This window comes from Podarcis melisellensis (assembly GCF_964234715.1).
Source record: "Podarcis melisellensis genome assembly, chromosome: 6".
Taxonomy (NCBI): Eukaryota; Metazoa; Chordata; class Lepidosauria; order Squamata; family Lacertidae; genus Podarcis; species Podarcis melisellensis.
This window is the reverse complement of record NC_138538.1, coordinates 47,663,138-47,677,576: the sequence shown is the minus strand read 5'-3', so window position 1 is coordinate 47,677,576 and position 14,439 is coordinate 47,663,138. Positions and strand designations below refer to the sequence as shown.

The following is a 14,439-nucleotide window of genomic DNA, read 5'->3' as shown; positions in this document are numbered from 1 at the left end:
GGAGATTCTGGTGCACACTGGATCGGCTGGGTAGGTGTGTGAGATTTATGAGATCATGGGGCATATTCTGGCTACCCTACTGCAATTTCTCTGTACTAGACAATTAGGAGAACAGCATGTACTAGAAAAAGTAGGACAACGGCATGCGGAGAACATAGCTGAAAAGACGGAGACAGCTGAAGCAACATCTCCTGTAAATACAGTTCAGTTGTAACCCTGGCCTGGCCTTCCGCTACTATCCCTCCAGGCTGAAGCAAGCTCAAAACTACAGGCTGACTACTACGTTCTTGCTATGACAGCTGTAGTGGACAGGCATCTGTCCAGACAACTGAACAATCACTAGGTGGCAGCATTCATGCTGACTTGTTGAGAGGAACTTACTCTGTGCTTGCACAAGCAGAAAAGGAATTAAGAGGAAAATCTCCCTACAAAGTGGAACCCGAGAAATGTACATATATGACCAAAATGGAGACAGAATATGATTCCCGCCCCCCCTCCAGCCAAGAACAGTTGCTAAAGTTACTTCTGAAGTCTTCCACAAGGTCCCAGCCCTCAGATCCAAGTTCTATAAGCGTCTGTCATGCAGAAAAGACATTTAACTGACTGCTATTGATACATCTGGCTAGGTAGGAAGGTGAAATGTAGGGCTTCTCCAAGGTAGCTTGCTCTGAAATGCTACCCATTCCATATGTAGGTGAGCTGGCAGGTGAAGTGGAGGAGATTCAGTGAATGAATGAAGTATTTGGAGAAGAGCTTTGGAACTTCTTAGGCACTAGGGAATGTCTTGGGGCATGCCAGCCCTCTGCAAAAAGGCCTAGGCTCTACGTGAACTGAGATGTAACTTATCAGAAACATTCCAAGCAGATTTTAAACTGACGCTCCTTGGGAAAAGCCAACAGGAGCTGGGAAGCATCTGCTTCAGGGCGAGGGTGAAAACGTTTCTGAGCATCCAAGTTAGTAGAATTAGGCAACAAGCACAGAGCAGGATGGGAGAAGCAGCCAAAGGACCTCAGGGGGAAACGGAAGAAATGTGATAATACTGTGAGAGCTTCCAAGCCAAGTTGGGGGTTGCGGTGGGGGAAGGAACTGGAATGCTTGCCGCTAAAAGGAGAAGATTGCTATAGTGGGCATAACAGAAGCTTAGTGGAATGGAAAGAACCCAACCAATGGATTAAAGGTACAAGAAAGGAGATTCCAATTAGGAAGGACATTCTGACACTAATTGCTGTTCGACAGTAGAGCACACTGCCCCGGAAGGTGGCACTCTCTCCTTTAACAGAGGCTTTAAAGCAGAAATTGGATGGCCATCTGTCAGGGATAATTTCGTTGTGATTTCTGCATTGAAGGGGGTTGGACTGGGGGTACCTTCCAACTCTATAATTCTTTGAAAATAACCAGTGGAATACAGATTATCTCTGCATACAAACTTTACAAGAAGGAAAGGCTTGTCAAAAAAGCATTTTGCTTGGAGTGGGTAGTGGTTTTTTGTGGGGTTTTTTTTTTGCAAGGTCAGACGTTACACGAGACAGGTAAATGGATGCCATCTGCCACAGGGTCATGGCCTCACTTGGCCTCCGCGACATCACACTCACCTTAGTGAAGTGGAACTGCAGTGGGTCATCTGTGGACAGGGAGACCATGAGGCCCCGAGAAAGGTACTCTGGCAGAGGGTTTCGATGGTAGCTTAAGAAGAGGCTGTTATTGCTGAGTGGAGACATGGCAATGCCAATCTGGGCCAGGTAGTAGAGGTACTGCAGCACAGGTGCCTATGGAAGAAATGCAGGGTTAGGAGGTGGGCAGCACATCTGGGGAGTGTTGAGCTTCATCAAATCCTTGGCTCAGAAGTGAATAGCAGCAGTACCCAGGATGTGCCTCCTTCAACAAGTTCAGAAGGCTCATGAGATGCCAGGGACTGAACCTGGAAGCTTCTGCATGTGCTCTGCCACCGAGTTTGCACATGGGCACACACGCTCTCGTTTTCCAAGTGTGCCCCCCTCCCCTTCTTAATCTCACCTTGCGGAGCAGGAGGCCATGTGATATGTTCTCAGACAGCATGAAACCAGATACCAGATGGTGGATGGGCCCTGCCTCTCCACAATGGGGGCGTAGCACAAAGGTGTGAAAGCCTCTCTTCCTAGAGAACCAGAAGCAAAACACACAGTTCAGTGTCACTGTATAGTGCCTTCATTTTATCTGCCTATTTATTACATTTATATCCTCCCCAGGGAGCCCAGGGTGACAAACAACAAATGATAAAACAATATAAACATCTTAAAAATTATTCCAACACAGATGCAGGTTAGGACCAACCTCAACTTAAAAGGCTTTTTGAAGGAGGATGGTCTTCAATAGATGCCTAAAAAGACAACGGAAATGGAACCTGTCCAGTGTACATGGGGAGGGAATTCCAAAGTGTAGGTGCAACAACACAAAAGTCCCGATTCCTATATTGTGCGGACTTCCTGATAAAATTGCATCTTTCAGCAGGCTCTCAGCTGCAGAACAAATTGATTGACTGGGTATATAAGGGGTGAAGCGATCTTTCAGGCATCCTGCTCCCAAGCTGTAATGGGCTTTATGCACCAAGACCGGCATCTTGAACTTGGTAGCAAACTGGCAGCAGTGTCTTTCTTTTCATTTCTTCCCAATATTTTTATTGATTTTCCAAGATTTTTAAACAAACAAACAAACATACATACATACATACATACATACATACACCTTAACTGTACTTAATCCAATCTTAGTAACATCGTTAAGTGACTTTCTCAAATCCCCCCTAGCTGAATTTCAGTGTATTTCATTGTAACAGTTTTCCAAAACCAATTTTCTCATAAAATTAACTTAATCACTTAACATCTTTCTTTCTTTTCATTTTAACTTTAAACATATTATTCATCACATATTTCAATCCTAGGCCTATCTGGTATTTGCAAGTTTTTCCAATTAAGTTATCTTAGCATATTTAACTAAATAGTCTTTGAATTTCATCCATTACTGGCAGCAGTGTCTTTCTGTAGGAGGAGTAGGCGATGAGCCGTTAGAATGAGAAGTGGAATGGGAACTGGGATCCAAGCAACAACATTGAAGGTGTGAAGCTAACACAAAACCCAGCAGCCACCTCCAAGGACTCTGTGCACCTACTTATCTAATAGGGCACAGTGCTGCATGCTCAGTCAGCAGGCACCCAAAGAGACTTGGCTCAGGAGGTTGCGCAAAGAGCCTTAAAGGAACAGGACTGGGGAACCTCAGGCCTCTAGACCTCTCTGTCCGGCTCTGGGGACTCTCCTCAGGTCACACTGCTAACTGGCCCTCTTTGACGTAGGCAGGAATGGGTGCTTCTCTGGATGGAGAACAGAGACAGGCATGCAGGGGCAGAAACCAGTCTACTGTACAAAGGCAAAACCCGCTTTTGCCTCTGGCCTCACCCACCACAAACACGTGGCTGCCCAAAGGGAATGTGGCCCTTGGGCTGTAAAGGTTCCCCACTTTTGCCTTTGAAGCTAGCAGGGACAGGAGTACCGTTCTGGAGTCTCACCCATGTATACTGGGGGGTGGGGGGAGGGAAGAAGAGAGCCTCCTACCTGCGCAGGTGATTCAGAACCACCATGTTAGCATATGTGTAGTAAAGGTAGTAGGAATAGGGCGGGTTGTCCTCCTCCACCCAGTTCCCAGGCAAGGGGCTGTCTAAGTTGAAGATGTGGTGCTCTGGCTTTGATTCGTCATCCACGCTGTCAAATCCATCCACCTGCCCATCAAGAAGCCGAGGGAAAGGAAGGAGAGAGAGAGAGAGAGAGAGAGAGAGAGAGATACACAGAGAATGAGGATGAGATGATCCCACTTATCTAAGAATTTTCCGCTCCATGCAGAAAACCTGCTATACAGGTGCTGAAGGAGATGCTCATCCTCAAGAACCTTCTCTGAGAAAGCAGAGGCAAGTCTATTTCATAGCTAAGACCGAAATGCTAAGACTGAAGGTTCAAATGGCTTAAGATCTGGCGTAAAGCCATTTCCAACCAAGCCAAAGTCAGTCCCCCAGGACTGAGTGCCCAAGACAAGGGGCACCCAAGCCCCACATATAAAAACATAATCCAAAGGTATAGCTATCCCTTTAGCCTGTTCCAAATCTAGAGACCTCGCCAGTCTTCACCTTAGGAAGCCACACCAGATCAGCCAAGCTTTTTTTGGTGGCAGAACTTACGTGCTCCAAGAAGAGGTGCAGCTCCGGGTGGCTGGCAGGGTGGATCGTAGCTTCGAAGAGGGGCAAGAAGATGTTCTCCAGCATCTCCTGGAAGTTGGCCAGCTGCTTCTTTGTCTTGTACACATCGCTGTCGGAAGCAGAGATACACAGAGGGCACAGTTGTCATTCACAGAAGCTTAAGACACAGGCCTTTGCAGAAATCTCCATATTCTGCAGTTCACCAGAGGGTTATCACTTGCAGGGGCTGCGTGAGCCGTTCCACATGCCATTTGGCCAGAGTAAGACCTAAGGCAGTATTGTGACCCTGGTTCAAATCTCACCTCTGCCATAAATCTGCTAGGTGGCCTTAGGTGAGCCACACCCTCTTAGCCCCAAACCATACCACACCTCCCCCATTTGCAATATGGGGATCACAGTTCTGAGCTCCACTGATTAGAATGGCATATTAAGAAAAGAAATGACATTTAAAAAACGGCTATAAATTTATGACTATGGAACTAATCTAGATGGTTTTGATACTACAATGAACCACTTAGAAAAATCCAAAGCAATTGCTGGAAGCTATGTAGAAGAGAAATTTAAAACTACTGGAGTTAGCAGCAAATTTAAAACAACAGAGCCATTTGAATATTCAGATAGTAACATTTGACCTGAAGAATTTGACTGTTTGGGACATAGAGAAGCATGTTGTGGCCTGGACACACAAGATGATCTCTTACCACATCTGTCCTGTAATCAAGTGCTGAGCAAGCTAGGACTGAAACAGTATAATTAACAGCTACATTCTCAGAGTTTGCCAACAGCTTTAGGGACTGTTAGGCAATGGTCTTAAGAATGTGATCCAAAACACAAGCTTGCAAAAACTTGATCCAAAATATATCCTTGCAAAAAAAGTGGGGGGCATGACCATAAGCATTAGTGTATCTCTCCCCAATTCATTGCTTTGGTTAAAACACGATGGTATACTATGTATCTTCTCCTTTCTTTGCTGAGGCAGGCTGCTTGTTAAATATTGTAACAGATTTCTTCTCTTTTCTTCCTTGTGGACAACAACTCTTTTTTAGGACAATAACATAAAGTATTAGGATAATAACATTATGTATTTATGTAAATACTAATGTATGGAATTGAAACTGATTACAGCTAGTGATCTATATTATATCTTTTTATTAAACTTTCAATTGAAATTCTCTTAGTATATGTTTTTAAATAAAAATGAAAACAAAACAACTATTTTTTTAGGAACAAGTGTTTGCTGACCGCCCCCCCCCCCCCCGTTTTTCAAGAATACATCATTACAAAATGCTGAACTTTCTCCTGCCCTAATATCAACTTAAAATACAGACTCTACTAAACAGGGTTGGAGGGATAACCAAGATAATGTATGTGAAATACTTTGAGCACCCTACAGCACTACACAAATTCTAAGTAGCATCATCGACTTCCAAAGCAGCATTTGCATGGCTTCCTGTTATCTTTAATCCTCTAATCAGCAGCTGCAGCGCTCCAGAGCAGAGAGTGGCCTGCTACCTAATCATTTTATTTAGAGGTGCTGGGGGTTGAAGCTGCCTTATTCCAAGCCAGACCCTTGGTCCATCTAGCTCAGTACTGTCTACACTGACTGGCAGCAGCTCCCCAGGGTTTCACACAGGGATTTCGCTCAGCTCTACCTGGAGATACTGTAGATTTAACCCTGGCCCTTCTACATAGCAAAGCAGTTGCTCTACCACTGAGCCCCAAGAATGTTGGGCTTGCTTCCCTGTCATAGCTTTCTTTTTAGAAAATCCCAGCTTATTTTAGCCTCTCTGCACAATTTAAGAAATTCTGCATGTTGCACTCCTCAGGTGCCCAACAGGCCCCTGTTCTTTGCATTGTCACCTGAAAGATCGCTGGCGCACTCCCTCTGTTGCTCTATTCAGACAGGGAGGCTTTTAATTCACTTCCCCCAGCCAGCAGAACAGGTGTTCAGCTTAGAACGTGCAACCCTATCTGAAGGCCTTGCAAGCTGTGTTGATAGTGTAGCTGAGCAGCTAAGCTTCGAGTGCGCTCTCCTGCTAAGCTAGGATTACAAGCAAGCACAGCTAAAGCCCCAAGCACAGATCCATCAAAACAAAGTCCTCCGAGTTCCTCATCAATTTAGCTTTATCCATCAGTCAAACATGCAAAAAAGAAAATTATGGGCACCAGCTAAGGAATAAATGGACGTAGTTATATGATGCGTAGCCCACTTTTCCTCCATTAAAGCAGCTTGGCAGCTTTGTTTACTTTGTCTTAAACCATAAATTAAGAGGGTGGGAGGGAGCAGAAAACACCGTATCAGAGAAGCAACAGGAAAGCAATGGTAAGAGCGGCTGCAATATAAGGTACGTTTGCGGGCCAATCACATCCATGGCTGCACAGTGTTAAGGAAGGACCTGGCGGGGGCTGCAAGAAGAGAGCAAGCTGGGAACCAAGGGAAAGGCAGCAGAGAGGGAAGGAGCTGAAGGGAGAGACCTAACTGAGCAGGGAAGGAAGCAGACAGAGGAGGAGAGAACAGGAAGCAAAGTGGACTTTGATAAGCTGGGAGAACAAAGGCAGAAACTGCCACCTGCATGAGAGCAGTTAACTGACATTATTGATTTATTCATTCAAGAAATTTGCTGTTGCCAGGCAACTGGTGGCAGCTTGTTCATTTACTGGCGTTGTTAAGTAATCTGCTAATTTTATGAGATGGTGTTTTGTTTTTTTTAATCAGTCCTACTGAATTCCATGCAAGTAAGTGCATGTAAGACTGCTGCTTTGGAGACCTTGCCTAAAGAATACCTGCTCAAACAGCACAGTTTTCACCATTCTTTTATAAAGGCAAAATAAAAGGGGCAAGATGTGCTGCTTTATATGGAGGCTACTCCACAATCTGGGTGCCAAAACAGAAGAGGAAAAGAACCTCATGCAGGTGCCTATCAGGGATTTTCTGCTATTGTTTTGGTACCCAGATTGCTTTGCGGGTGAGGGAAAGGTGCAGAAACAAGAGCCGAAGGAGCAAGATTCTGCTTACGGAACAAGCTTTCCCAACTTTTCCATTTCAGATTCCACCTTAACTACTGGGGTAGCTATTGCCTAGTTCGCAATACAACAGCTGCAGGGGTGTCCAACCCCCCCCCCCCATCCCACCAGCACAACAGATTCTACCCCTCTAGCCCTCGCAAAACCCTTTCTAATAATTCTAGCAGCTTGCTACACTTTGCTAAAATAGTTTCTCCTCCATATGACTTGGAGAAAATACTGCCATCAATTCAAGCCACACAAGGCAGCACTGCGCTTTGTACCCGTCGCTTGGAGGCTGTTTCCCCTGCCAAAGATTGGCTCCCCTTCCTGGAATAACACAGGGGGAGTGGCACTCACAAGAGGCGAGGCACCTGCACCAGCCAGCGCACGTTGTTGGAGTGCACTTTGTGAGCCACAGCCCACTTGGCCAGCTTGTCCCACTCGTCACGGGCTCGGCCATAGATGGAGAGCCGCAGCTCCGCATTCTGATACTTGCTCTCTTCCAGATCAGACATCACCTCCTGCCAGGAGAGAGAGAGAGAAAGGGCTTGTCAGCAAAGGAGCCTCATCAAAGACTACCCTCCTTTGCTACAGAAACACTCTCATGTTTTTGCAGGATGGAACGCATTACAAAGGCAATCCCACGCTTGGACACCTTATACCTTCTTTGCATGCAGAGTAGAATAATTTATCACCTGCGATTGATTGCTTGGGCTTCACATGTGCTCTTTGAGACAGCCCCTGCTGTCTCAAAATTGACTGCTCTCTTTGCCCTATTTTTTATCCCCAGACAGGTGCGTTGTTATTCCTAATATTCTAGAAAGCAGACAGAGTGAAGAAGATCTTGAAACTTAGAATTTTGTCTGCCTTTCATTATTCTCCTGGGAAACCTGCAAGCCCAAAGTGTGATGAATAAAAGAAATCATACTGTGCGTTCCCCTTCCTTCCTCAAGTATGGAAGCTGGCACCAGATTTTGACAGCCTAAGAATGTATGCTCTCTTTTAAAAGCTATGTTTCAAGGCCTCAAGTCTGAGGGCAAAGTTTGCAAAAAAGCAATACTTAATCTGGGAAAAACTCAGAAACCAGGAGGGCTGAAGTGGGCTGCTAGTAGTCAAGAAATCTCAACTGCCCAGCATGGTTCCCTTTCTCTGCCCCATCTCCTGATTCACTAGATGCCGTATCACAATTTGAATGCTCCTCCCAAGTTTTAAAACCACACACAACGCAAGAATAGGGATACAGAGTTTGGATAGCTTATTTGGCACTCTGGCAAATAAGTAGAAGTTCCTGGGTACACAACTAAGGAAAGATCAAGCAGTCTGCTTACCTTGATGATATGGGCAAAATATTTTCCAGAGACTCTGTTGTCTGTCTTGATGAAAATCTCCCGCAGCACAGACTCGCCTATGGGGTTATATTTGGCATTGAACTTGTCAAAGCGATGGAAGGTGTTACGATCCTATTAGAAAAGGCAGCAACAAAGATTGTTGTAATTAAGTAACCATGAAGACAAAAGACTGCAATTCTCTTCTTCCCCATTTGGCAAACTGCAAATGACTATGTAAGGCCTGTAATAACGTTGTTAAGGCTCTTATTTGACATACCGCATGGACATCAAGCGTGTCTACGCTGAGATCATAAGCTGTGAGATTCATGGTCTCAAAGACCTCCTTTAGAGTTTGCTCCTTGCCCTTCTCCACATGCACAATCTCCTCCAGGTGCTTCTTCATAGCCCGCTTGATGAAGCGCAACAGATGCTTCTGGTTCATGCAGGATGATGCATGGATATGCGTGTCCACCTGCTCAAGAGATCAGTGGTTAAGAATGCGGGCCAGGAAGTCCAGAGCTCAAATCTGACCTTGGCCATTGACCCCCCCCCCAGCCAGCTTTAGGGAAATCCATTATCTCTAAGCTCCAATCCCTAACCTTAGAACACAGGCAGAGAACCTGCTGCTGGACTACAACTCCCATCAGCCCTCATCACTGGCAACACTGGCTGGGATTGATGGGAACATGAGTCCAAACTATCTGGATGGTCATAGGCTTCCCACCCATTTTAAGGACTAAAATAAAATTTTAAAACATATCTGTATATAAATGCTTATTATTCAGCCACCATGACCCTTCTTGCCACTATGGTTGCCTGGAAAACCCTCAAATGGGCAGGGAACCATTTGTCAGGCCATCTAAGGAAGCAGGGTGCAAAAACAAGCCTTTGAAAGAGAGTGCCTGTTTATTAAGAGGTACCAATGGAGAGGGGCCCACGTCTCCATCAGACTTGCTATTCCTTCCTTTGGCATTGCAGAGGCCAGGCAGTTTGGGCTGTAGCGACTGAGCATTCTGCAGTAACTGCTGGGGTTCCCTAGAGTCCAGTTACAAGCATTCTTGTAATGAAAACTACAGGCACATACTCCTGAAACACAGAATGTCAGTACCTTCCGGATATTGTAGAAATCGCGGTGCGGAACCCTCTTCTGAGCTGCCAGTTCTTTCATCTCATTGAGCAGGACGTGCATCTGGAACTTGGAACTCAGGTACTGCAAGCGTCTGTAGCAGAAGGATTTTCTGGCCAAACATTAGAAAGGTGGTTTAGTTCACCACACCAAAATCAGACCTTCACCTTCTCACCATAGTAGCCAGCACTGAAAATCATGAAAACCTAATTCGGGGTTTAAATCTATGCTTGCAGAAGGCTCAGGCTAGTGCATTTGTCAAGTAACAGCCGACATTTCTAATGTGGTCTGGGTGGGTGGGTAATTACCAAAGACATAAGGGAGCGAATTGTAAGGAATTCCATATCATCAGAATACATTGCCATACAAGGTCAGGTCCATGTTCCAGCCAGCTCAACAATAATCAGATATATACTGCAGAGAAATTCCAAAGCAAGCCATGTTGATCCTTACTGTAAGTTCCTGGCATCTCGTAATCAGAAGTGTCTCAGTTTGATCATGAAGTTTGTACTTCAGGTTATCATGGCGAGTAGCAATCACCAGAACTACCCCTCGTGAATTTACTTAAGCCTTTTCATTGAAAAAGGGGTTTGATGCTAGTTTTCCATGATAGTTACCAGATAGGCTCACATCCACCCTGCTTGGATGTGAGCCCAACCACATTTAACTGAATTGCCATTTGGAAGAAGGAGCTTGAAAGAAATAAAATAATGGCATCACTTACATTGGACCATTGATGATCAGAGCCATTAGGACATTCATGTCAGCAATGAACTCCTGCAGGTCAGGGTAAGGCAAGTCTAGTTCTGTGGTCCTTAAAAAAAAAAGGCAAAAGATGAAACAAGATCACAGAAACAAGTAAACAAGAATCAAGAGAGCTATGTTGTCCAGATGTGTATTTTGCGTAGTTCTATGTGGAAAATGAGAGGAAAAGCCAAGATCAGCCCTGCCAATAGCACAAAACGAAGATCTCTCTCTAAAATCATTAGTTACAACTAAAGGGGAGGAAGCTACTAAAGAAGGCGTTAGCTCAAGAGAAAACTGGCAAACCAGATGCTCAAAATATAGAATTTGGTAGTTATTACCACTGCTTCAAATTGAAATTGCCAGAATATCCAGCTGCTTACTACACCAACTCTGTTAAATCAGGTTACCTGATATTTCCATACAGAGTAGAAAATTAAGATTCCTGAGAACTTTCACTTTAAAAGAAACTGTAAGGCATTATCAGTTACTATTATGGAAATGCATTGAGAAAAACACAGATTGTTTCTGGGACAGACTCCTGTTATTTATTGTATGTGTGCTCTTTTATTGTATGTATATTGTATTTACCTCCCTTATCTATGCCTGCTTTCCTGCTATGTCAGTATTTAATCAAAAATCACAACTAGGGTTCAAGCTTGAGGAACTTCCATTTCATGCAAAACTATCCCATGCAAGGTTCAATTTTTTGTCCAGGAAGTCCTGTCTAGCTGTATTATCGTGTTCATTCCTTCACCTTGGTTGCTTGCAAGGATTTATCTAGGTGTCTGAAACTAGTTAATAGCTATTTTGCTAGAATATGATGTTTTTAAAATTCAGTTTTCTTGTACAGTGCTCTGAATATGTAAGAAGGAAAATGATAAAACAATAAAGTTTTCATACATTTTACTGATTTGCTTAATCTAGTTTGAAAACAGCATGTGCTGTTTGGTTCAAATAACGAACAGGCCCAATTAAAATGTGGATCTGCCTTTCTGTGCTCTCAAAGCTGTGTAGGCGGTTGTCAATCACACCTTCTTCCCCAGCTCCTGTAGTATAAATATTCCCTTCTATACTTTCCAAGGGCAAATGGATACAGGGAAGAAAGCACAAGATTCAGTGATTTCAACAGTGTTCATTATCAGACATCATGTGTGCATATATTACGATTTGCATGAGAACAGTGTTTTCACAAGATGCTGCATAAGAATATGGAGCTAGACTTCCTAAAAGCTCAGGTTGTCTATAGATGAATTTTCACTTACATTAGGCATATGCCATTTCTATAGATACTTGAGCTAAATGCATCCAAGATTCCCAGCTAAAGAGAAAACAAGGAATAACTTGGACATTTAGGTGTGGACCATGGATAAAATCACTGTGAATGACCTCTAATCACCTCCAAATTTTACCTGTCACTAGAAGCACTGTTAGCATTCCAAGACATCTGTACCCAGCAAGATATTGCCATGCCTTCTCCCATTCCCCCTTACTTGTCGGTGATGTCCTGCTTAGTGTACACATGGACTACTCCATTGACCATCTTCAGGCCAAAGCCAAGGTCTCCAGGCATTGATTCAGGGTCACACTTCTCATAAGGATGCTGGTTTGTAAATGGTGAGTGCCCTGAAGCATCTGCAACACGGGAAAGAGCAAATGAGAGGGTATACTTTTGCTTCATCACTACGGATATTTCACCTACTATTTTAAACAGAAAACCAAAATACAAAAAATAAAACTAATTATTCTCAAGAACCATTTCTCTCCTTGAAGTTGATGGCACATTACCTTATCCAGTTATTGTTTGTCTGCTTGCTTGATTGCTTGCTTAGCAAGAGTTGGTGAGAAATAAAAGCTAGCACATGGGGCACAAAACAAGCAAGCTCGGTGATGGTTGTTCAGCTACAGAACATGACTGATCAAGTCAATATGGGACAGCACAGTCTCACTGGGTCCCAGTCGCACCATCTCTCCCAATCCTCCTTGTAGAATGTAGTTAATGGGTACAAAGTTCCATTTTTCTCAGAATCTTTGTACGGTTTTTTTTTTTTAGAGCAAGCAAGTTTCTAGTTCTCATGTCATAAGATACATTTTGAAATGTGGGGGAAAAGTCTACTGAACTCTCAGAATCCAGAGGGGTGGCTGCCACTGAACATTTGCTAGAACTTCAACACCCCACATAAGCTCCTTGCCCCCCAAAGACTAATAAAATCTGAATAAAATGAATCGGGGGGGGGGGGAATTACCCAAATGTACCCAACTGGAACCCAACAATTGCAGAATTCAGCATTTCTCAGCAAATGGCCCTACACTCACCCCATAGCTCTATCATCTTTCCATGGGATCACTTAAAAATTATTTGTAGTTGAGCCCTTGGAGACATGAAGAGATGCCCCAATAGATCTTGCAGCTACCCAGTCTTGCCTACCCCAAAGCTGGAGGCAATGTACGACTTGCCCTCACAGCTCTCCTTGGGTGTGGGAGAGGAGGGGAGCTGCCTCTGGACCATGCCCTGGCTTCCACTACCTGCTGGCCTTGCAAGGGCATCATCAATACCATGACCACCTTGTAGGTAGCCAGGGACCAATCTAAACCTTCTCCATGTTCCTCTTCCTGTCTGCCACTTTAGGCACCTCCATTACTGGAATGACTTTGCTGAAAGGAATGCCCTCTCACACACAGGCCCAGATTCAGACCTCACCTCCAGCCCCAGGGGTCTCAGGGATCTCCTCATACATCCTGGGGGCCAAGGGCCTTTCTGAAAGGTCTTGTAGGAAGCGGGCTGTGGTCTTGCAGAAGCTTTGCAAAGAATGCCCCATATACTTCTCCCGAATGAACAAGGCCTTCACCACACTCTTGGCAGCATCCAGCAGGTCTGTGAAAGGCACCTGGTGGGGGGTGGGGGGAGCCAAAGAAAAACAGTTAGCTGAACTGGGAACAGCACTTATCAAGGAATCATGATGGGCAGGCTAGGAAACAGACGGCGTGAACCGCTAGACAAAAATACATAACATATCAATAATAATAAGGCAAATCTATCAAGTGCAAATTTCAAATAGCCACAAAATGCTAATTGATCCATTCAAACTATATAACGAAGGCCAGAAAATCAAAACAGCAGCCAGAAGGAAGTCTTCAGAGATTCAGTGCATAAAATGGAAAAACACAGGGACTGAGTTAGGTAACTCTGCTTCGCAAGATATCGATCAAAAGCCAGTTTGCATGGAGAACTTCAGTATCCATAAATAAACACAATGAAAGTGCAATACAGGTGCTGCAGCTTCTTCGTGCTAAATCAAATCACTCCAGAGGTTCCTAACAGACAGTCAGTTAATCATAGTTTAGTGTCATTCAAACCATAAACCGGGGTTAATGTTGACTATGGTTTGTAGTTGGCTTGTTTCAAACAAACCATCATTAACTTTATCCACAGCGAACACTGAAACACGAGATTAAGCAAAAACAGATGTAAAAGCGTCTGAATTCCAGAAGGAGGGGGAAAGGGGGAGCATGTGAGCCAGAAGCTCAGATAGGCTCATTCACAGCACACTAAGCTCAAGTTTAGCAAAGTATCCAAATGGAACCACTGGGTGAAGTTAGGCGAGCTCCCCTTCTTAGCCCCAGACTCCCATCTGTAATTTTTTTGGAGGTATAACACTTACAACATGGGTGTTGAAAAAAATCAAAGTTAGAAAATTATTTTAATACTTGAAATAAATTAAAAATAAACAATTTTCCACAATGGCTGTGCCCAAAGTGACTCACAGCAAACATTCAAAACATCAAACTACAAAGCACCAAAAATACAAAATACAGAGCCTGTCAGTAAATTCTGCTGGTTTATTAGATGGGTTGCATATTTTTACCAACAGCTGCTCTCCAGGGGCTCAGGCGGACAGAGGCCTTCCACATTCCCTGCTACCTGATCCTTTAAAGTGGAGATGCCAGGGATTGAACCTGGGCCCTTCTGCATGCAAAGCACAATGTGCTCTAGCACTGAGCTAAGGCCCTTCCAG

General features: G+C 44.2%; 1 protein-coding gene across 3 annotated transcripts in view; it reads right to left on the bottom strand.

The window, feature by feature from the left end:
• The window catches only part of AMPD2 (adenosine monophosphate deaminase 2), a 48,147-nt gene that overhangs the window by 4,977 nt on the left and 28,731 nt on the right, over window positions 1-14,439 (bottom strand). For all 3 annotated transcript variants that reach the window (XM_081915384.1, XM_081915383.1, XM_081915385.1), the window contains 11 exons: window positions 13,125-13,311; window positions 11,917-12,058; window positions 10,404-10,493; window positions 9,662-9,791; window positions 8,831-9,025; window positions 8,554-8,685; window positions 7,583-7,746; window positions 4,202-4,328; window positions 3,585-3,748; window positions 2,014-2,134; window positions 1,593-1,766 (listed from right to left, as the gene is read on the bottom strand). In XM_081915384.1, the coding sequence (XP_081771510.1) occupies window positions 1,593-1,766; window positions 2,014-2,134; window positions 3,585-3,748; window positions 4,202-4,328; window positions 7,583-7,746; window positions 8,554-8,685; window positions 8,831-9,025; window positions 9,662-9,791; window positions 10,404-10,493; window positions 11,917-12,058; window positions 13,125-13,311 (1,626 nt within the window). The remainder of the gene's footprint in view (window positions 1-1,592; window positions 1,767-2,013; window positions 2,135-3,584; window positions 3,749-4,201; window positions 4,329-7,582; window positions 7,747-8,553; window positions 8,686-8,830; window positions 9,026-9,661; window positions 9,792-10,403; window positions 10,494-11,916; window positions 12,059-13,124; window positions 13,312-14,439) is intronic.